The sequence below is a fragment of the Salmo salar genome, chromosome ssa07, assembly GCF_905237065.1.
Source record: "Salmo salar chromosome ssa07, Ssal_v3.1, whole genome shotgun sequence".
NCBI lineage: Eukaryota > Metazoa > Chordata > Actinopteri > Salmoniformes > Salmonidae > Salmo > Salmo salar.
This window is the reverse complement of record NC_059448.1, coordinates 7,501-31,500: the sequence shown is the minus strand read 5'-3', so window position 1 is coordinate 31,500 and position 24,000 is coordinate 7,501. Positions and strand designations below refer to the sequence as shown.

Genomic DNA, 24,000 nt, shown 5'->3' with positions numbered 1-24,000 from the left:
AAAAAGCAGAAATAGAGATAAAATGAATCACTAACCTTTGATGATCTTCATCCGATGACACTCATATGACTTCATGTTACACAATACATGTATGTTTTGTTTGATAAAGTTCATATTTATATCCAAAAATCTCAGTTTACATTGGCGCTTTATGTTCAGTAATGTTTTGCCTCCAAAACAGCCGGTGATTTTGCAGAGAGCCACATCAATTTACAGAAATACTCATCATAAATGTTGATGAAAATACAAGTTGTTATACATGGAACTTTAAATAAACTTCTCCTTAATGCAACCGCTGTGTCAGATTTCAAAAAAGCTTTACCAAAAAAGCAATAATCTGAGTACGGCGCTCAGACACAAAAACAAGCCATACAATATATCCGCCATGTTGGAGTCAACAATAGTCAGAAATAGCATTATAAATATTCAGTTACCTTTGATGATCTTCATCAGAATGCACTCCCAGGAATCCCAGTTCCACAATAAATGTTTGTTTTGTTCGATAAAGTCCATCCTTTATGTCCAAATACCTCCTTTTTTGTTCGCGCCTTCAGTTCACAAATCCAAATTCACGACGCACAGGTCAGACGAAAACTAAAAAAATTCCATTACAGTTCGTAGAAACATGTCAAACGATGTATAGAATCAATCTTTAGGATGTTTTTATCATAAATCCGCAATAAAGTTTCAACCGGAGAAATCCTTTGTCTTCAGAAATGCAATGGAACTGAGCTACCTTTTCACGTGAGCGCGCATGCCTGAGGCTCATGTCCTGCTGGCAGTCCTCTCACTCAATGAGCTCTTATTCTCCCCCACTTCACAGTAGAAGCCTCAAACAAGGCTCTAAAGACTGTTGACATCTAGTGGAAGCCTTATGAAGTGCAAAATGACCCCACAGACACTGTAGTTTGGATAGGCAATCACTTGAAAAACTACAAACCACTTCCTGGTTGGATATTTTCTCAGGTTTTTGCCTGCCATATGAGTTCTGTTATACTCACAGACATTATTCAAACTGTTTTAGAAACTTCAGAGTATTTTCTATCCAAATCTACTAATAATATACATATCTTAGCGTCTGGGTGTGAGTAGCAGGCAGTTTACTCTGGGCACCTCAGTCATCCAAGCTACTCAATACTGCCACCATACATAAGAAGTTATTAACTGTTAGTCTACACCTGTTGTCTCTCTCTGCGTTGTTGGAAAGGGCCGGTCAGTAAGCATTTAACTGTTATTCTACACCTGTTATTTACCAAGCATGTTTCAAATAACATTGTACTTGACTTGATTTAGATTTGAAATCATTTTTGTGTGTTTTTTTGTGTCGTCCTTGATCCTTACCATCACTGTATTTTGCTGCGTCTGTTAACATTTTAAACTAAACAAAAGAAATCTAAACATTAAGACTGAGCTATCCAAGGTTCTAGATCTGATTATTTGGGTTCTAACAGGTTTTATTGGGTTCTATTTACTCCAGTCTGCCATCAGGTTCTACAGCCGTGGACATGGCCCGTGTAGAGGGGTATTTGGTTCTAGATATCAAATAAAATAAAATCGTTCTAACTGGTTCTGTTGGGTTCTAGGCAGCGATAGGTTCTAAAGCCGTGGACATGGCCCGTGTAGAGGGGTATTTGGTTCTAGATCTGGGTATCTAAATCGTTCTAACTGGTTCTGTTGGGTTCTAGGCAGAGATAGGTTCTAAAGCCGTGGACATGGCCCGTGTAGAGGGGTATTTGGTTCTAGATCTGGGTATCTAAATCGTTCTAACTGGTTCTGTTGGGTTCTAGGCAGCGATAGGTTCTAAAGCCTTGGACATGGCCCATGTAGAGGGGTATTTGGTTCTAGATCTGGGTATCTAAATCGTTCTAACTGGTTCTGTTGGGTTCTAGGCAGCGATAGGTTCTAAAGCCTTGGACATGGCCCGTGTGTCGGGGGATGAGGTTCTGGTGAAGTACGGTCTGGATGTTCTGACTGTGGCGGTTCTGGCCATCCTCACTACAGCACCTGTAGGAGCCCTGGGGATCGGCCTGGCAGGGCCCAGACTGCTGACCAGAGACCCGGAGGACACACACGCAGACAGGAAAGAGGGTGAGTGGACGCACACACACACACACACACACACACACACACACACACACACACACACACACACACACACACACACACACACACACACACACCGTAAGCATACATAAGCATGTATTACAACAGGGACACACCCTGTAGCTATGACCTGTCCATTCCAAAACCAGTGTCTTATTAAGCACACAGCCTATGAGTCCCCAAGTGGCACCCTATACCAGATGTAGTGCACTACTTTTGACCAGGGCACATAGGGAAAATAGTTCCATAGAGGGACACTTGCATTGTGTTTATGTTGTTCGAACCCACTGTCACCCACTAACCCTAAACACGATCTCTCTATAGTGGGTGGTGATGCTAGGCTAGTGGAGTCATATCTCTATAGTGGGTGGTGATGCTAGGCTAGTGGAGTCAGTATATCTCTATAGTGGGTGGTGATGCTAGGCTAGTGGAGTCAGTATATCTCTATAGTGGGTGGTGATGCTAGGCTAGTGGAGTCAGTATATCTCTATAGTGGGTGGTGATGCTAGGCTAGTGGAGTCAGTATATCTCTATAGTGGGTGGTGATGCTAGGCTAGTGGAGTCATATCTCTATAGTGGGTGGTGATGCTAGGCTAGTGGAGTCATATCTCTATAGTGGGTGGTGATGCTAGGCTAGTGGAGTCATATCTCTATAGTGGGTGATGCTAGGCTAGTGGAGTCATATCTCTATAGTGGGTGATGCTAGGCTAGTGGAGACAGTATATCTCTATAGTGGGTGATGCTAGGCTAGTGGAGTCAGTATATCTCTATAGTGGGTGATGCTAGGCTAGTGGAGTCAGTATATCTCTATAGTGGGTGGTGATGCTAGGCTAGTGGAGTCAGTATCTCTATAGTGGGTGGTGATGCTAGGCTAGTGGAGTCAGTATATCTCTATAGTGGGTGGTGATGCTAGGCTAGTGGAGTCAGTTATCTCTATAGTGTGTGGTGATGCTAGGCTAGTGGAGTCAGTATATCTCTATAGTGGGTGGTGATGCTAGGCTAGTGGAGTCAGTATATCTCTATAGTGGGTGTGATGCTAGGCTAGTGGAGTCAGTATATCTCTATAGTGGGTGTGATGCTAGGCTAGTGGAGTCAGTATATCTCTATAGTGGGTGTGATGCTAGGCTAGTGGAGTCAGTATATCTCTATAGTGAGTGGTGATGCTAGGCTAGTGGAGTCAGTATATCTCTATAGTGGGTGGTGATGCTAGGCTAGTGGAGTCAGTATATCTCTATAGTGGGTGGTGATGCTAGGCTAGTGGAGTCAGTATATCTCTATAGTGGGTGGTGATGCTAGGCTAGTGGAGTCAGTAGATCTCTATAGTGGGTGGTGATGCTAGGCTAGTGGAGTCAGTATATCTCTATAGTGGGTGGTGATGCTAGGCTAGTGGAGTCAGTATATCTCTATAGTGGGTGGTGATGCTAGGCTAGTGGAGTCAGTATATCTCTATAGTGGGTGGTGATGCTAGGCTAGTGGAGTCATATCTCTATAGTGGGTGATGCTAGGCTAGTGGAGTCAGTATATCTCTATAGTGGGTGATGCTAGGCTAGTGGAGTCAGTATATCTCTATAGTGGGTGATGCTAGGCTAGTGGAGTCAGTATATCTCTATAGTGGGTGGTGATGCTGGGCTAGTGGAATCAGTAGATCTCTATAGTGGGTGGTGATGCTAGGCTAGTGGAGTCAGTATATCTCTATAGTGGGTGGTGATGCTAGGCTAGTGGAGTCAGTATATCTCTATAGTGGGTGGTGATGCTAGGCTAGTGGAGTCAGTATATCTCTATAGTGGGTGATGCTAAGCTAGTGGAGTCAGTATATCTCTATAGTGGATGGTGATGCTAGGCTAGTGGAGTCATATCTCTATAGTGGGTGATGCTAGGCTAGTGGAGTCAGTATATCTCTATAGTGGGTGATGATGCTAGGCTAGTGGAATCAGTATATCTCTATAGTGAGTGGTGATGCTAGGCTAGTGGAGTCAGTATAACTCTATAGTGGGCGGTGATGCTAGGCTAGTGGAGTCAGTATATCTCTATAGTGGGTGGTGATGCTAGGCTAGTGGAGTCAGTATATCTCTATAGTGGGTGGTGATGCTAGGCTAGTGGAGTCAGTATATCTCTATAGTGGGTGATGATGCTAGGCTAGTGGAATCAGTATATCTCTATAGTGAGTGGTGATGCTAGGCTAGTGGAGTCAGTATAACTCTATAGTGGGTGGTGATGCTAGGCTAGTGGAGTCAGTATATCTCTATAGTGAGTGGTGATGCTAGGCTAGTGGAGTCAGTATATCTCTATAGTGGGTGATGATGCTAGGCTAGTGGAGTCAGTATATCTCTATAGTGGGTGGTGATGCTAGGCTAGTGGAGTCAGTATATCACTATAGTGGGTGGTGATGCTAGGCTAGTGGAGTCAGTATATCTCTATACCCCTCATTAACCCCCACCCCTCATCAACCCCCACCCCTCGTCAACCCCCACTCCTCCCACCCCTCATCAACCCCCACCCCTCATTAACCCCCACCCCTCATCAACCCCCACCCCTCATCAACCCCCACTCCTCCCACTCCTCATCAACCCCCACCCTTCATCAACCCCCACCCCTCATTAACCCCCACCCCTCATCAACCCCCACCCCTCATCAACCCCCACCCCTCGTCAACCCCCACCCTTCATCAACCCCCACCCCTCATTAACCCCCACCCCTCATCAACCCCCACCCCTCATCAACCCCCACCCCTCGTCAACCCCCACCCTTCATCAACCCCCACCCCTCATTAACCCCCACCCCTCATCAACCCCCACCCCTCGTCAACCCCCACCCCTCATCAACCCCCACCCTTCATCAACCCCCACCCTTCATCAACCCCCACCCCTCATCAACTCCCACCCCTCATCAACCCCCACCCCTCGTCAACCCCCACCCCTCATCAACCCCCACCCTTCATCAACCCCCACCCTTCATCAACCCCCACCCCTCATCAACCTCCACCCCTCACCAACCCCCACCCCTCATTAACCCCCACCCCTCACCAACCCCCACCCCTCATCAACCCCCACCCCTCATCAACCCCCACCCTTCATCAACCCCCACCCCTCATCAACCCCCACCCCTCATCAACCCCCACCCCTCATCAACCCCCACCCCTCACCAACCCCCACCCCTTGTTGTGAGTTGCTGTCAGTTTGATTGACATGTTGATTTCTCTGGTCAGGTGACTTGGAGGCAGACGCGGAGACGCCACAGAAAGAAAACGTCACCTTCGAGAGCAAATTATAACGAGAGGAGAGGAGAGGGACGATGTGGAGAGGAGAGGAGAGGAGAGGAGAGGAGAGGAGAGAACAATGAGGAGAGGAGAGGAGAGGAGAGGAGAGGAGAGGAGAGGAGAGGAGAGGAGAGGAGAGGAGAGGAGAGGAGAGGAGAGGAGAGGAGAAAACACTCTTTACAGACAATAATGACAGTTTTCCTGTTCAACAATAGATGATGTCATGATGGACTGTATTTACTGTCTTAACATTCATTGTTTTGAAACATAGTTTTTTTTCTTTTTGTATTCATCTTGTATGAAATGTAGAATAAAACAAACACAATGGTGATTTGTAAAATGGTTTATATTGTATTTTGTGCAATAGAAATAGGAACCTGGGAAAATACTACTGTACTTGAGAACGTGTTCATTCACGTGCTTTGAACTCGTTCAGAACACTCACTGGCTAAACAGCTGCGTTAACCATAAACAAAACGGACCATGCTCGTAAACAAATGACAGTGTTAAAAATAATATATTAATAGAATGATTTTAAAAAAAAATCAGGTATAAGGTAAGGAATAAGTAACAAAGTTTATTACAGCAACAGGGGCAAAGGAACAGGACGGCAGGCTCAGGGTCAGGGCAAAGGTCGGAAATCCAGATAGGGGCGACAGGACGCATACAAGGTCGGAACCAGTAGGGCGAAACGGCAGGGTCAGGTCAGGGCAATCGGAAATCCAGATAGGGGCGAAGGTCACGCAGGTCAGCAAAGTCAAATCCAGATAGGGGCGAAACGCAGGTCTCACAAAGGTCGGAATCCAGATAGCGAATACAGGACCAGTCATCAGGGCAAGTCGAAATCCAGATAGGGGCGAAGGTACAGGACGGCAGGCAGAGTGGTCAGGTATGCGGGTACAGGGTCAGGACAGTCAAGGGTCAAAAACCAGGAGGTCGAGAAAAAGCGAGACTGGGGAATAGACAGAAGCTGACAGGACAAACATTGGTAGGCTTACATTTAACATTTTAGTCATTTAGCAGACGCTCTTATCCAGAGCGACTTACAGTAGTGAATGAATACATTTAATTTCATGCATTTTTTTTTGGTACTGGTCCCCCCCCCGTGGGAATCGAACCCACAACCCTGGCGTTGCAAACACCATGCTCTACCACCTGAGCCACAGGGGAAGGCTTGACAGACACGATGAACTGGCAACAGACAAACAGAAAACACAGGTACAGGTATAAGTACACAGGAGAAGATGGGCGCCACCTGGAGGGGGAGTGGAGACTCTCACAGATGAGGGCATGACAGGTTTATATAAATAATGCCTTGTTGCTGCATTTTAACTGTTGAAAATGCAGTTCATCCTGTGGGAGAAGTCAGAGCACAGGAATTATGAGTTTCCCTCTGGTAATTACCAGTTCAAGTGGAATTTTCCTAGTTTTATGCTCACATTTAGATTGTAATTTAGTCTTATGCTCATGGTCTCAGATGTAATTGCAGGGTACAGTTAAGTACTTAAGATCCGGGCTCCAACAGTGCGGAGGGGGGAGGGGGGGGGGGGATCTGGGCGGGTAGGAAGGGGACACGGGAAGACGGTAGCTGACTAATGCTGTCTATTCAGCAGCCTGATGGTAGAAACAGCTGACTAGTGGTGTCTATTCAGCAGCCTGATGGTAGAAACAGCTGACTAGTGGTGTCTATTCAGCAGCCTGATGGTCTGGGGGTAGAAACAGCTGACTAGTGGTGTCTATTCAGCAGCCTGATGGTAGAAACAGCTGACTAGTGGTGTCTATTCAGCAGCCTGATGGTCTGGGGTAGAAACAGCTGACTAGTGGTGTCTATTCAGCAGCCTGATGGTCTGGGGGTAGAAACAGCTGACTAGTGGTGTCTATTCAGCAGCCTGATGGTAGAAACAGCTGACTAGTGGTGTCTATTCAGCAGCCTGATGGTAGAAACAGCTGACTAGTGGTGTCTATTCAGCAGCCTGATGGTCTGATGGTAGAAACAGCTGACTAGTGGTGTCTATTCAGCAGCCTGATGGTATAAACAGCTGACTTGTGGTGTCTATTCAGCAGCCTGATGGTCTGATGGTAGAAACAGCTGACTAGTGGTGTCTATTCAGCAGCCTGATGGTATAAACAGCTGACTTGTGGTGTCTATTCAGCAGCCTGATGGTCTGATGGTAGAAACAGCTGACTAGTGGTGTCTATTCAGCAGCCTGATGGTATAAACAGCTGACTTGTGGTGTCTATTCAGCAGCCTGATGGTAGAAACAGCTGACTAGTGGTGTCTATTTAGCAGCCTGACGGTCTGGGGATAGAAACAGCTGACTAGTGGTGTCTATTCAGCAGCCAAACAGCTGACTTGTGGTGTCTATTCAGCAGCCTGATGGTAGAAACAGCTGACTAGTGGTGTCTATTCAGCAGCCTGATGGTAGAAACAGCTGACTTGTGGTGTCTATTCAGCAGCCTGATGGTCTGGTGATAGAAACAGCTGACTAGTGGTGTCTATTCAGCAGCCTGATGGTCTGGGGATAGAAACAGCTGACTAGTGGTGTCTATTCAGCAGCCTGATGGTCTGGGGGTAGAAACAGCTGACTAGTGGTGTCTATTCAGCAGCCTGATGGTAGAAACAGCTGACTAGTGGTGTCTATTCAGCAGCCTGATGGTCTGGGGATAGAAGCTACTTGCCAGTCTTCCAGTATTCACCCTGATGCTCCTGTACTGCCCGCGTCTGATTGATGGAAGCGGCGAGAACATGCCGTGGCTCAGGTTGCTGGGGTCCCCGATTATCTTCCTGGCCTTCCTGCGACACCTGGCGTTGTAGGTTTCCTGGAGGGCAGGCAGTGTTCACCCAATGGTGCGCTCAGTTGAGCGTCCACGAGGATGGTGTCGTGTCCAGTCTGCTTCCTAATGAATTCCACAATCTGCTCCTTTGTTTCCGAATTTAGGAGATGTTATGAACGCAGCATAAGGCCCCGAGGGGGTTTCCGGACAAAGATGGGTTTGTTGTTTAAGCAACAAAACCAACATGTAAACCATATTTATTCTCCGTTGTTTATTGAAAACATAAATAAAGTTGCGAAATGAGCACTGGTTGTCTCTCAGATATGTTGCTACAGTTGTTGGGTAGCTATCTAGCAAATTTTTTGTCACATTAACATTTTAGTCACATTTGAAAGGAAACACTTTGAAGTTTGTGGAAATGTGAGTTGAATGTAGGAGAATATAACACAATAGATCTGGTAGAAGAAAATACTAAGAAAAAAACAACAATTTAAAAAAAGAAAAACTCTACCACCATCTTTGAAATGCAAGAGAAAGGTCCCAGTTCTAGCCATCACTCTAGTTGTAATTTCGATGGTGTCCACAAGAGGGCAGCAGTGTATTTGCAAAGTTTCAGACTGATAACTTTGAAGTATGAGCGAGCTACATGACATTTAGTGTGAAGTCACCCAGGTACATTTGAGCAAATCGTGAAGGACACATTTACATTTATAGGAATTTTTTTCTGCAAGAATATTGTCAAATCTGTATACTTGGACTTTGATTCAGCTTTTCCAGTATTAGTAGCCATATTGTAAGTTCAACATTTGCAAAACACCCAGTTTTCATAACTTCATAACTCTCCATATTCTTGACATTTTTGTCCAAAAGGAAAAGGCTTGCTGTCGCACAAGGTTAGCAGCAAAATTGTGCGACAGATACTCCCGTAAAGCCCAGCTCATTGGCTATCTAGTTGACCCCGATTGGTGCTTATATGACAAAGTTACAGTCAATCAAGTGAAGACCGCCCACGTCATCGGTGTGCCATGAAGTCGTCGCTCTCTGACCAAACATGGTGTCCTATAGGATATACTACACTCCTAATGAAATAGTGAAGTCTGGTTACGTTCTAGGATCTCTGAGGAATAAATACGAATGTGATTTGACAGGTTTAAACAACGTTTAGGGTTAGATTTCCACAGATTCCTTTCTTTGCAAATTGAACGAGTGTAAATACAAAATCGATCGTGCATGCTGTATGGACCTTTTTAGGATATGAAAAAGGATTTTATCTAACAAAACGACACTTCATGTTATCTCTGGGACACTTTGGATGATAAATCAGAGCAAGATTTCAGAATGTAAGTACACATTTCACCTTCAGAGGTGAATTTATCAAATCTATCGCGGTGAAATATAAGTGTTTTGTTGTTAGGAGCTCTCCTCAAACAATAGCATGGCATTTTTTTCGCAGTAATAGCTACTGTAAATTGGACAGTGCAGTTATATTAACAAGAATTTAAGCTTTCAGACTGTAACGGCTGTTCGAAGGATTCGACCAAGGTGCAGCGTGGTTAGTGTTCATGATGTTATTTAAAGTGGAACAAAACGCAACAGCTCTGTCTAGGTTGAAAAACACAAGACAGAAAACAGTTCTGTCATGGAACATGAACTAAACAGAAAGTAACCACCCACCAAAACCCAAAGGAAAACAGGCTGCCTTAAGTATGGCTCCCAATCAGAGACAACGATCTACAGCTGTCCCTAATTGAGAACCATACCCGGCCAAAACAAAGAAAAACAAAACATAGAAAAAGTTCTTTAAAGAGGAGTGAGATCAGTTCTTTAAAGAGGAGTGAGATCAGTTCTTTATAGAGGAGTGAGATCAGTTCTTTATAGAGGAGTGAGATCAGTTCTTTAAAGAGGAGTGAGATCAGTTCTTTAAAGAGGAGTGAGATCAGTTCTTTAAAGAGGAGTGAGATCAGATCTTTAAAGAGGAGTGAGATCAGTTCTTTATAGAGGAGTGAGATCAGTTCTTTAAAGAGGAGTGAGATCAGTTCTTTAAAGAGGAGTGAGATCAGTTCTTTAAAGAGGAGTGAGATCAGTTCTTTAGAGAGGAGTGAGATCAGTTCTTTAAAGAGGAGTGAGATCAGTTCTTTAAAGAGGAGTGAGATCAGTTCTTTAAAGAGGAGTGAGATCAGTTCTTTAAAGAGGAGTGAGAGCAGTTCTTTATAGAGGACTGAGATCAGATCTTTAAAGAGGAGTGAGATCAGTTCTTTATAGAGGAGTGAGATCAGTTCTTTAAAGAGGAGTGAGATCAGTTCTTTAAAGAGGACTGAGATCAGTTCTTTATAGAGGAGTGAGATCAGTTCTTTAAAGAGGAGTGAGATCAGTTCTTTATAGAGGACTGAGATCAGTTCTTTAAAGAGGAGTGAGATCAGTTCTTTAAAGACGAGTGAGATCAGTTCTTTAAAGAGGACTGAGATCAGTTCTTTAAAGAGGAGTGAGATCAGATCTTTAAAGAGGAGTGAGATCAGTTCTTTAAAGAGGACTGAGATCAGTTCTTTAAAGAGGAGTGAGATCATTTCTTTATAGAGGAGTGAGATCAGTTGTTTAAAGAGGAGTGAGATCAGTTCTGTATAGAGGAGTGAGATAAGTTCTTTAAAGAGGACTGAGATCAGTTCTTTTATAGAGGAGTGAGATCAGATCTTTATAGAGGAGTGAGATCAGTTCTTTTATAGAGGACTGAGATCAGTTCTTTAAAGAGGACTGAGATGAGTTCTTTTAGAGAGAAGTGAGATCAGTTCTATAAAGAGGAGTGAGATCAGTTCTTTATAGAGGACTGAGATCAGTTCTATAAAGAGGACTGAGATCAGTTATTTTAGAGAGGAGTGAGATCAGTTCTTTATAGAGGAGTGAGATCAGTTCTTTAAAGAGGAGTGAGATCAGTTCTTTATAGAGGAGTGAGATCAGTTCTTTAAAGAGGAGTGAGATCAGTTCTTTAAAGAGGAGTGAGATCAGTTCTCTAAAGAGGAGTGAGATCAGTTCTTTATAGAGGAATGTATGTGAAAATCCCGTAAGACTGCTAACCCCCCTTAGATTGCTAACCCCCCTAAGACTGCTAACCCCCCTAAGACTGCTAACCCCCCCTAAGACTGCTAACCCCCCCTAAGACTGCTAACCCCCCTAAGACTGCTAACCCCCTAAGACTGCTAACCCCCCCTAAGACTGCTAACCCCCCCTAAGACTGCTAACCCCCCTAAGACTGCTAACCCCCGTAAGACTGCTAACCCCCCTAAGACTGCTAACCCCCGTAAGACTGCTAACCCCCGTAAGACTGCTAACCCCCCTAAGACTGCTAACCCCCTAAGACTGCCAACCCCCCGTAAGACTGCTAACCCCCGTAAGACTGCTAACCCCCCTAAGACTGCTAACCCCCCTAAGACTGCTAACCCCCCTAAGACTGCTAACCCCCTAAGACTGCTAACCCCCTAAGACTGCTAACCACCCTAAGACTGCTAACCCCCTTAGACTGCTAACCCCCCTAAGACTGCTACCCCCCTAAGACTGCTAACCCCCTAAGACTGCTAACCCCCTAAGACTGCTAACCCCCCTTAGACTGCTAACCCCCTTAGACTGCCAACCCCCTAAGACGGCTAACGCCCCCTAAGACTGCTAACCCCCTAAGACTGCTAACCCCCAATTACTGCTAACCCCCCTAAGACTGCTAACCCCCCTGAGACTGCTAACCCCCTAAGACTGCTAACCCCTCCTAAGACTGCTAACCCCCTAAGACTGCTAACCCCCTAAGACTGCTAACCCCCTAAGACTGCTAACCCCCTAAGACTGCTAACCCCCTAAGACTGCTAACCCCCCTAAGACTGCTAACCCCCGTAAGACTGCTAACCCCCCTAAGACTGCTAACCCCCGTAAGACTGCTAACCCCCGTAAGACTGCTAACCCCCCTAAGACTACTAACCCCCTAAGACTGCTAACCCCCCTAAGACTGCTAACCCCCCTAAGACTGCTAACCCCCTAAGACTGCTAACCCCCCTAACTCACTGAGGAACGCACTTGTCTGTCTGTCTGTCTGTCTGTCTGTCTGTCTGTCTGTCTGTCTGTCTGTCTGTCTGTCTGTCTGTCTGTGTGTGTGTGTGTGTGTGTGTGTGTGTGTGTGTGTGTGTGTGTGTGTGTGTGTGTGTGTGTGTGTGTTGTATGGGTAAAGTCTCTGTTACATCACAGTAATATAGCACGATGCTGTTATGCCGGAAAAATCTCTGGACTCAGCAGCTTCACAACTGACGTCTGATTTGTCATCTTCATGTCTGTGTGATTCCTATTGGCTGATTGCTTCTTCTCTCCAGGATGCTGTATCTTCGGATTGGTTGGCAAATGTGTCACAAGACTGACCGGTTGTTGAGGTTCGCTTCCGGACTCGCTGATTGGCTGTGTGACTGACAGGTCAGTGAGATGTAAGGGGAGGAGGAAGAAGACGAGGAAGAGGAGGAAGAGGTCAAACGGAAACGTCAGCTTTGATCTGCAACACTTCAGACAGACCTGGTCTCTTCTTAAGGGCCTGTAGGAGAGACAACAATATACAGTTGAAGTCGGAAGTTTACATCCACTTAGGTTGGAGTCATTAAAACTCGTTTTTCAACCACTCCACAAATTTCTTGTTAACAAACTATAGTTTTGGCAAGTCGGTTAAGACATCTACTTTGTGCGTGACACAAGTACTTTTTCCAACAATTATTTACAGACAGATTGTTTCACTTATAATTCACTGTATCACAATTCCAGTGGGTCAGAAGTTTACATACACTAAGTTGACTGTGCCTTTAAACCGCTTGGAAAATTCCAGAAAAATATGGTATGGCTTTAGAAGCTTCTGATAGGCTAATTGACATCATTTGAGTCAATTGGAGGTGTACCTGTGGATGTATTTCAAGGCCTACCTTCAAACTCAGTGCCTCTTTGCTTGACATCATGGGGAAATCAAAAGAAATCCGCCAAGACCTCAGAAACAAAATTGTAGACCGGCACAAGTCTGATTCATCCTTGGGAGCAATTTCCAAACGCCTGAAGGTACCACGTTCATCTGTACAAAGAATAGTACGCAAGTATAAACACCATGGGACCATGCAGCCGTCATACCGCTCAGGAAGGAGACGCGTTCTGTCTCCTAGAGATGAACGTACTTTGGTGCGAAAAGTGCAAATCAATCCCAGAACAACAGCAAAGGACCATGTGAAGATGCTGGAGGAAACAGGTACAAAAGTATCTATATCCACAGTAAAACGAGTCCTATATCGACATAACCTGAAAGGCCGCTCAGCAAGGAAGAAGCCACTGCTTCAAAACCGCCATAAAAAAGCCAGACTACGGTTTGCAACTGCACATGGGGACAAAGATTGTACTTTCTGGGGAAATGTCCTCTGGTCTGATGAAACAAAAATAGAACTGTTTGGCCATAATGACCATCGTTATGTTTGGAGGATAAAGGGGGAGACTTGCAAGCTGCTTGTGGAAGGTTACCCGAAACGTTTGACCCAAGTTAAACAATTTAAAGGCAATGCTACCAAATACTAATTGAGTGTATGTAAACTTCTGACCCACTGGGAATGTGATGAAAGAAATAAAAGCTGAAATAAATCATTCTCTCTACTATTATTCTGACATTTCACATTCTGAAAATAAAGTGGTGATCCTAACTGACCTAAAACAGGGAATTTTTACTAGGATTAAATGTCAGGAATTGTGAAAAAACTGAGTTTAAATGTATTTGGCTAAGGTGAATGTAAACTTCCGACATTAACTGTATTTACAGTATAAAGTGTTGTGACATTAGCTGTATTTACAGTATAAAGTGTTGTGACTTTATCTGTATATACAGTATAAAGTGTTGTGACATTAGCTGTATTTACAGTATAAAGTGTTGTGACATTAGCTGTATTTACAGTATAAAGTGTTGTGACATTAGCTGTATTTACAGTATAGAGTGTTGTGACATTAGCTGTATTTACAGTATAAAGTGTTGTGACATTAGCTGTATTTACAGTATAAAGTGTTGTGACATTAGCTGTATTTACAGTATAAAGTGTTGTGACATTAGCTGTATTTACAGTATAAAGTGTTGTGACTTTATCTGTATATACAGTATAAAGTGTTGTGACTTTAACTGGCATTATTTGATTCTACTGGATTTGACCTCTTGTCCTCTGGTCAAAGGTAATGCATTTTAGGGAAATAGGCTGCATGGATAAAAGTTAATTTACCTGTAACTTGTTGACCATCTCATTGTACTGTCTCTTAGCTTCAGGACTGTCTGTCTCCTCGAAGTGGTCCGTGATCCCAATCTGCACTATGATGGACCTGAGATTACGGCATACATCTAAAACATAGAGAGGACGGGGGAGAGGTCACTACTGAGAAAGGAAAAGTTGGTATTTTGGGGGTCAGGGGTTAGGGGTCCGAGGTCAGTGACTCACTGTTAAAGTGCAGCAGTGCTTCAGGTGTAACCGGAGTAGAGGTGAGTAGGAGAGTCTCCAGATTCTGTAGTCCTTCTCTACACAGCTCTGCTGCCCCCTCCTGGCCCAACTCGGCAACACGCTCCAACTCCAATACCTGGAGACCCACGCACCTACGAACTACAGGGGGAGAGAAGCTTAGACTTAACAGAGACAAAACACAACTAACCCACACAGCTATGAACTACAGGGAGAGAGAGAAGCTTAGACTTAACAGAGACAAAACACAACTAACCCACACAGCTATGAACTACAGGGAGAGAGAAGCTTAGACTTAACAGAAACACAACACAACTCAGCCAGACAGACCAATCAACCTCTGGTATAGACTGTAACTGTCACTCAGCCATACAGACCAATCAACCTCTGGTATAGACTGTATCTGTCACTCAGCCAGGCAGACCAATCAACCTCTGGTATAGACTGTATCTGTCACTCAGCCAGGCAGACCAACCGACCAATCAACCTCTGGTATAGACTGTATCTGTCACTCAGCCAGGCAGACCAACCGACCAATCAACCTCTGGTATAGACTGTATCTGTCACTCAGCCATACAGACCAATCAACCTCTGGCATAGACTGTATCTGTCACTCAGCCATACAGACCAATCAACCTCTGGTATAGACTGTATCTGTCACTCAGCCAGACAGACCAACCGACCAATCAACCTCTGGTATAGACTGTATCTGTCACTCAGCCAGGCAGACCAACCGACCAATCAACCTCTGGTATAGACTGTATCTGTCACTCAGCCATACAGACCAATCAACCTCTGGTATAGACTGTATCTGTCACTCAGCCAGGCAGACCAATCAACCTCTGGTGTAGACTGTAACTGTCACTCAGCCAGACAGACCAACCGACCAATCAACCTCTGGTATAGACTGTATCTGTCACTCAGCCAGGCAGACCAACCGACCAATCAACCTCTGGTATAGACTGTATCTGTCACTCAGCCAGACAGACCAATCAACCTCTGGTATAGACTGTATCTGTCACTCAGCCAGACAGACCAATCAACCTCTGGTATAGACTGTATCTGTCACTCAGCCATACAGACCAATCAACCTCTTGGTATAGACTGTATCTGTCACTCACCCAGTAAGGACAATCCCTGAATGTTACAGCCAGCCCCGCCCACACTGAGCACGCGGAGGTGTGGCCAACAGCGGCCAATCGTCTGCAGGCATCGGTTACTGAAGCGGGCAGGCTGCTGACTGCGGAAGGAAATAAACAGGCCGGTAAACACAACAACAACAACTATACTACTACTATACTACTACTACTATACTACTACTACTATACTACTACTATACTACTACTACTATACTACTACTATACTACTACTATACTACTACTATACTACTACTATACTACTACTACTATACTACTACTACTACCACCACACCATACCACCACCATACCACCACCACACTCACCACCATACCACCACCACACCACTACCACCACCACCACCACTACCACACACCACCACCACCACACCACCACCACCACACCACCACCATACCACCACCACCACACCACCACCATACCACCACCACACCACCACCACCGCACCACCAACACACCACCACCATACCACCACCATACCACCACCACCACACCACCACCACCCACCACCACCACACCACCACCACACCACCACCACCACACCACCACCACACCACCACCACCACACCACCACCACACCACCACCACACCACCACCACCACCACCACCACCACCACCACACCACCACCACCACACCACCACCACCACACCACCACCACACCACCACCACACCACCGCCACACCACCACCACACCACCACCATACCACCACCACACCACCACCATGTCCACCACCACACCACCACCACACCACCACCACCACACCACCACCACCACCACCACCACCATACCACACCACCACCACACCACCACCATACCACCACCACCACACCACCACCATACCACCACCATGTTACCACCACACCACCACCACCACCATACCACCACCATGTCCACCACCACACCACCACCATGTCCACCACCACACCACCACCATACAACCACCATACCACCACCACCATACCACCACCATACCACCACCACCATGCCACCACCATACCACCACCAACACACCACCACCATACCACCACCACACCACCACCACCATACCACCACCACACCACCGCCATACCACCACCATACCACCACCACCACCACCACCACACCACCACCATGTCCACCACCACACCACCACCACCATACCACCACCACCACACCCACCACCACTACACCACTCACCACCATACCACCACCATACCACCACCACCACTACCACCACTACCATACCACCACTATACCACCACTATGTCCACTACCATACCACACCACCAATACCACCATGTCCACCACCATACCACTACTATGTCTACTACTATACTACTACTATACAACTACTATACTACTACTACTATACTACTACTATACTACTACTACTATACTACTACTATACTACTACTAATATACTACTACTATACTACTACTATACTACTACTATACTACTACTTCTACTACTATACTACTACTACTACTACTATACTACTACTACTACTACTACTACTACTACTATACTACTACACCTATATTACTACTACAAGAACTGTATATGTTTTATTTATTTAACCTTTATTTAACCTTTATTTAACCTTTATTTAACTAGGCAAGTCAGTTAAGAACAAATTCTTATTTACAATGACGGCCTACCAAAAGGCAAAAGGCCTCCTGCGGGGCCGGGGTCCTTGGGTAAAATAATATATAAAATAAATGCATTATAAATATAATAATACAAATATAGGACATACAACAAGAGAGACAACACAACACTACATAAAGAGAGACCTAAGACAACAACACAGCAAGGCAGCAACACATGACAACACAACATGACAACAACATGGTAGCAACACAACATGGTAGCAGCACAAAAACATGGTACAAACATTATTGGGCATAGACAACAGCACAAAGGGCAAGAAGGTAGAAACAATAATACATCACACAAAGCAGCCACAACTGTCAGTAAGAGTGTCCAAGTTTGAATCTTTGAATGAAGAGATTGAGATAAAACTGTCCAGTTTGACTGTTTGTTGCAGCTCGTTCCAGTCGCTAGCTGCAGCGAACTGAAAAGAGGAGAGACCCAGGGATGTGTGTGCTTTGGGGACCTTTAACAGAATGTGACTGGCAGAACGGGTGTTGTATGTGGAGGATGAGGGCTGCAGTAGATATCTCAGATAGGGGGGAGTGAACGGGTGCTGTATGGGGAGGATGAGGGCTGCAGTAGATATCTCAGATAGGGGGAGTGAACGGGTGTTGTATGTGGAGGATGAGGGCTGCAGTAGATATCTCAGATAGGGGGAGTGAACGGGTGTTGTATGTGGAGGATGAGGGCTGCAGTAGATATCTCAGATAGGGGGGGAGTGAACGGGTGTTGTATGTGGAGGATGAGGGCTGCAGTAGATATCTCAGATAGGGGGGAGTGAACGGGTGTTGTATGTGGAGGATGAGGGCTGCAGTAGATATCTCAGATAGGGGGGAGTGAACGGGTGTTGTATGTGGAGGATGAGGGCTGCAGTAGATATCTCAGATAGGGGGGAGTGAACGGGTGTTGTATGGGGAGGATGAGGGCTGCAGTAGATATCTCAGATAGGGGGGAGTGAGGCCTAAGAGGGTTTTATAAATAAGCATCAACCAGTGGGTCTTGCAACGGGTATACAGAGATGACTAGTTTACAGAGGAGTATAGAGTGCAGTGATGTGTCCTATAAGGAGCATTTGTGGCAAATTTGATGGCCGAATGGTAAAGAACATCTAGCATCTAGGTGTTTAGGGGTTTCCGTTGGTGCGACCACGGTGGAAAGTCCAGACCAGGTCTCCACTGTGTGCATCCCCTCTGAATATGCCGATTTGGCTCTAGCCTTCTGTAAGAAGAGGGCGACTCAATTACCACCCCATCGACGGGGGGATTGTGCGATAAATCTCCTGGTAGACGCAGCACTTCCCAGGAGTCACGTGTATCCCCTCTCACAAGCGGAGACCGTGGCTATGGAAACATACGTCTCCGAATCCCTGGGGCAGGGGACACCTGCCTCCTCGAGTTTATTTTTTATGAAGAAGAAGGATGGAGGTCTGCGCCCGTGTATTGACTATCGAGGTATCAACAAGATCACTGTGAGGTACAGTTACCCGCTACCGCTCATCGCCAGTGCGATCGAGTCAATGCACGGGGCGCGCTTCTTCACCAAATTGGATCTCAGGAGCGCTTACAACCTGGTGCGTATCCGGGAGGGAGACGAGTGGAAGACGGCATTTAGTACCACCTCAGGGCACTATGAGTACCTCGTCATGCCGTACGGGTTGATGAATGCTCCATCAGTCTTCCAGGCCTTTGTAGACGAGATTTTCAGGAACCTGCACGGGCATGGCCGAGTGGTGTATATTGATGACATCCTGATATACTCCGCTACACGCGCCGAGCATGTGTCCCTGGTGCGCAGGGTGCTTGGTCGACTGTTGGAGCATGACCTGTACGTCAAGGCTGAGAAATGTCTGTTCTTCCAACAGTCCGTCTCCTTCCTAGGGTATCGCATTTCAACTTCAGGGGTGGAAATGGAGAGTGACCGCATTTCAGCCGTGCGTAATTGGCCGGCTCCCACCACGGTAAAGGAAGTGCAGCGGTTTCTAGGGTTTCCCAACTACTACCGGAGGTTTATCCGGGGCTTTGGTCAGGTAGCGACTCCCATTACCTCACTGCTGAAGGGGGGACCGGTGCGTTTGCAGTGGTCGGCTGAGGCGGACAGGGCTTTTGGTCACCTGAGGGCTCTGTTTACCTCGGTTCCCGTGCTGGCTCATCCGGATCCCTCTTTGGCGTTCATAGTGGAGGTGGACGCATCTGAAGCTGGGATAGGAGCCGTGCTCTCTCAGCGCTCGGGTACGCCACCAAAGCCACCAAAGCTCCGCCCCTTTGCCTTCTATTCGAAGAAGCTCAGCCCGGCGGAGCGAAACTATGACGTGGGGGACCGGGAGCTGTTGGCTGTCGACAAGGCCTTGAAGGTGTGGAGACATTGGCTTGAGGGGGCTAAACACCCTTTTCTCATCTGGACTGACCGCCGCATTCTGGAGTACATCCGGGCGGCGAGGAGACTGAAACCTCGCCAGGCAAGGTGGGCCATGTTTTTTTACCCGTTTTGTTTTCACCCTTTCCTACAGACCAGGTTCCCAGAACGCGAAGGCAGACACACTGACACAGAGGAGCGGCCCATGGATCACACCCCCATACTCCCGGCCTCTTGCCTGGTGGCACCGGTAGTGTGGGAGCTGGACGCGGACATCCAGCGGGCTTTTTTGTACAGAGCCCGTTCCCCCCTCCAATGTCCAGCTGTCTGTACGTTCCGTCTGTTGTCCACGACCGTTTGATCTATTGGGCCCACACGTCACCATCCTCTGGTCATCCGTGGATCGGTCGGACAGTGCGCTGCCTTATTGGAAAGTACTGGTGGTCCACTTTGGCTAAGGACGTGAGGGTTTATGTTTCCTCCTGCTCGGTGTGCGCCCAGTGCAAGTCCCCTAGGCACATGCCCAGAGGGAAGTTACAACCCTTACCCGTTCCACAACGGCCGTGGTCGCACCTGTCGGTGGATTTCCTAACGGATCTTCCTCCCTCACAGGGTAACACCACGATCCTGGTTGTTGTGGATCGGATTTCTAAGTCCTGCCGTCTCCTCCCTTTGTCCAGTCTCCCTACAGCCCTACAGTCTGCGGAGGCCCTGTTTACACACATCTTCCGGCACTACGGGGTGCCTGAGGACATAGTATCTGATCGAGGTCCCCAGTTCACGTCAAGGGTCTGGAGGGCGTTCATGGAGCGTCTGGGGGTCTCGGTCAGCCTTACCTCGGGTTTTCACCCCGGGAATAATGGGTAGGTGGGGAGAGTGAACCAGGATGTGGGTAGGTTTCTGCGGTCTTATTGCCAGGACCGGCCGGGCAGAGATGTGCCCTGGGCAGAGATGGCCCAGAACTCACTCCGCCACTCCTCCACTAACCTCTTCCCCTTCCAGTGCGTACTGGGGTACCAGCCGGTTCTGGCGCCTTGGCGTCAGAGCCAGATCAAGGCTCCTGCGGTGGACGACTGGTTTAGGCGCTCAGAGGAGACATGGGACGCCGCTCATGTGCACTTTCAGCGGGCCGTGAGGTGCCAGAAAACCAGCGCAGATCGCCACCGCAGTGAGGCCCCAGGTGTTCACACCGGGGCCTGCAGACCGGGTCTGGCTCTCGACCCGAAACCTGCCCCTCCGCCTGCCCTGCCGGAAGCTGGGCCCGCGGTTTGTGGAGCCATTCAAAGTCCTGAGGAGACCGAACGAGGTTTGTTACAGGTTACAGCTCCCCCCTGATTACCATATTAACCCCTCGTTCCATGTGTCTCTCCTCAGGCCGGTGCTGGCTGGTCCACTCCATGAGTCTGAGGTGCGGGAGGTTCCTCCGCCCCCTCTGGACATCGAGGTGGCCCTGGCATATGCAATTCGATCCATACTGGATTCGAAGCGTCGAGCGAGGGGCCTTCAGTACCTCGTGGAGTGGGAGGGGTACGGTCCGGAGGAGAGATGCTGGGTGCCGGTGGATGACATGTTAGACCCGTCGATGCTGCGGGATTTCCACCGTCTCCATCCGGATCACCCTGCGCCTTGTCCTCCGGGTCGTCCCGAGGCCGGTGTCGGCACGCTGCTGGAGCCGTGCGTCAAGGGGGGGGGTACTGTTACGACTTCCGCCGAAGTCGGTCCCTCTCCTTGTTTGGGCGGCATTCGGCAGGTGACGTCACCGGTCTTCTAGCCATCGCTGATCCACTTTTCATTTTCCATTTGTTTTGGTCTTTATTTTCTACACACCTGCTTTCATTCCCCAATTACAAGTTCATGTATTTAACCCTCTGTTTCCCCCATGTTTTTGTGCGTGATTGTTTCTATGTTCATTCGGTACGTTTATGGCTGGTTTACAACGGGTGCTGTTTTCACCCGTGCGTAATTGATTACCGTTTATTGTTGGTCAAGTGTATTTGTTTACCTTGTGCCTTTATTTTGAGTGAAGTACGTTGCTCACTCATTCTGCTCTCCTGCGCCTGACTTCATGCCCCAGCTACAATCACCTTCTGACACTATAGTATTAACTAGGGTGCAGTAGCATACCCTGCAGTAGCAGGTGTATTCCTGTAGGGGTCAGTGTATTATAAGGCTATAGTATTAACTAGGGTGCAGTAGCAGGTGTATTCCTGTAGGGGTCAGTGTATTATAAGGCTATAGTATTAACTAGGGTGCAGTAGCAGGTGTATTCCTGTAGGGGGTCAGTGTATTATAAGGCTATAGTATTAACTAGGGGGTGCAGTAGCAGGTGTATTCCTGTAGGGGTCAGTGTATTATAAGGCATAGTTTACTTTTGGTCAGTGTATTATAAGGCTATAGTATTAACTGCCCTTTCCCACTTGGACAAAAGGAACACCTAAACTCAGCAAAAACAGAAACGTCCTCTCACTGTCAACTGCATTTATTTTCAGCAAACTTAACATGTGTAAATGTTTGTATGAACATAACAAGATTCAACAACTGAGACATAAACTGAACAAGTTCCACAGACATGTGACTAACAGAAATGGAATAATGTGTCCCTGAACAAAGGGGGGGTCAAAATCAAAAGTAACAGTCAGTATCTGGTGTGGCCACCAGCTGCATTAAGTACTGCAGTTCATCTCCTCCTCATGGACTGCACCAGATTTGCCAGTTCTTGCTGTGAGATGTTACCCCACTCTTCCACCAAGGCACCTGCAAGTTCCCGGACATTTCTGGGGGGAATGGCCCTAGCCCTCGCCCTCCGATCCAACAGGTCCCAGACGTGCTCAATGGGATTGAGATCCGGGCTCTTCGCTGGCCTTGGCAGCACACTGACATTCCTGTCTTGCAAGAAATCATGCACAGAACAAGCAGTATGGCTGGTGGCATTGTCACGCTGGATGGTCATGTCAGGATGAGCCTGCAGGAAGGGTACCACATGAGGGAGGAGGATGTCTTCCCTGTAAAGCACAGCGCTGAGATTGCCTGCAATGACAACAAGCTCAGTCCGATGATGCTGTGACACACCGCCCCAGACCATGACGGACCCTCCACCTCCAAATCGATCCCGCTCCAGAGTACAGGCCTCGGTGATGATAAACGCAAATCCGACCATCACCCCTGGTGAGACAAAACCGCGACTCGTCAGTGAAGGGCACTTTGTTCCAGTCCAGCGACGGTGGATTTGTGCCCATAGGTGACGTTGTTGCCGGTGATGTAAGGCAGGTCCTCACCAGACAACAGGCCTACAAGCCCTCAGTCCAGCCTCTCTCAGTGTATTGTGGACAGTCTGAGCACTGATGGAGGGATTGTGCGTTCCTGGTGTAACTCAGGCAGTTGTTGTTGCCATCCTGTACCTGTCCCACAGGTGTGATGTTTGGATGTACCGATCCTGTGCAGGTGTTGTTACACATGGTTTGCCACTGCAAGGATGATCAGCTGTCCGTCCTGTCTCCCTGTAGAGCTGTCTTAGGCATCTCACAGTACAGACATTTCAATTTATTGCCCTGGCCACATCTGCAGTCCTCATGCCTCAACAAACTATCATGGTCCAAACACACCAAGTCAGTCGTGAAGAGGGAACGACAACGCCAATTTCCCCTCAGGAGACAGAAAAGATTTGACATGTGTCCTCAGATCCTCAAAACTTTCTACAGCTGCACCATTGAGAGCATCCTGACCGGTTACATCACCGCCTGGTATGGCAACTGGCGCTACAGAGGGTAGTGCGTACGGCCCAGTACATCACCAGGACCAAGCTTCCTGCCAACCAGGACCTCGATACCAGGCAGTGTCAGAGGAAGGGCCCCAAAAGCTGTCAAAGACTCCAGTCACCCAAGTCATAGACTGTTCTCTCTGCTACCGCACGGCAAGCGGTACCGTAGCACCATGTCTAGGTCCAAAAGGCTCCTTAACAGCTTTTACCCCCAAGCCATAAGACTGGTGAGCAATTAACCAAATGGCTACCCGGACTATTTACATTAACCCCCGCTTTGTTTTTACACTGCTGCTACTTGCTGATATTAGTCACTTTAACTCTACCTACATGTACAAATTACCTCAATTACCTCGACTAACCGGTTCCCCTGCACATTGACTCGTTACCGGTACCCCCGTATATAGCCTCCACATTGACTCAGTACCGGTACCACCCTGTATATAGCCTCGTTATTGTTATTTTATTGTGTTACTTTTTTTA

General features: G+C 47.2%; 2 protein-coding genes across 3 annotated transcripts in view; one reads left to right on the top strand and one right to left on the bottom strand.

Moving 5' to 3' along the window:
- The window catches only part of LOC106562799 (sodium/hydrogen exchanger 9B2), a 50,747-nt gene extending 45,048 nt beyond the window's left edge, over positions 1 to 5,699 (top strand). Inside the window, exons 12-13 of one of the 2 annotated variants that reach the window (XM_045721367.1) lie at positions 1,890 to 2,088; positions 5,309 to 5,699. In XM_045721367.1, the coding sequence (XP_045577323.1) occupies positions 1,890 to 2,088; positions 5,309 to 5,373 (264 nt within the window). In that variant the 3' untranslated portion in view covers positions 5,374 to 5,699. Of the gene's footprint in view, positions 1 to 1,583; positions 1,671 to 1,889; positions 2,089 to 5,308 lie in introns of those variants that run through there. The other variant, XM_045721368.1, reaches the window with a different exon arrangement.
- Positions 5,700 to 12,138: 6,439 nt separating this feature from the next.
- The window catches only part of LOC106592140 (F-box only protein 41), a 14,196-nt gene continuing 2,334 nt past the window's right edge, over positions 12,139 to 24,000 (bottom strand). The window contains exons 2-5 of the mRNA XM_045722541.1: positions 15,741 to 15,859; positions 14,602 to 14,760; positions 14,389 to 14,504; positions 12,139 to 12,689 (exon numbers count right to left, since the gene is read on the bottom strand). Of these exons, the coding sequence (XP_045578497.1) occupies positions 12,627 to 12,689; positions 14,389 to 14,504; positions 14,602 to 14,760; positions 15,741 to 15,859 (457 nt within the window). The 3' untranslated portion in view covers positions 12,139 to 12,626. The remainder of the gene's footprint in view (positions 12,690 to 14,388; positions 14,505 to 14,601; positions 14,761 to 15,740; positions 15,860 to 24,000) is intronic.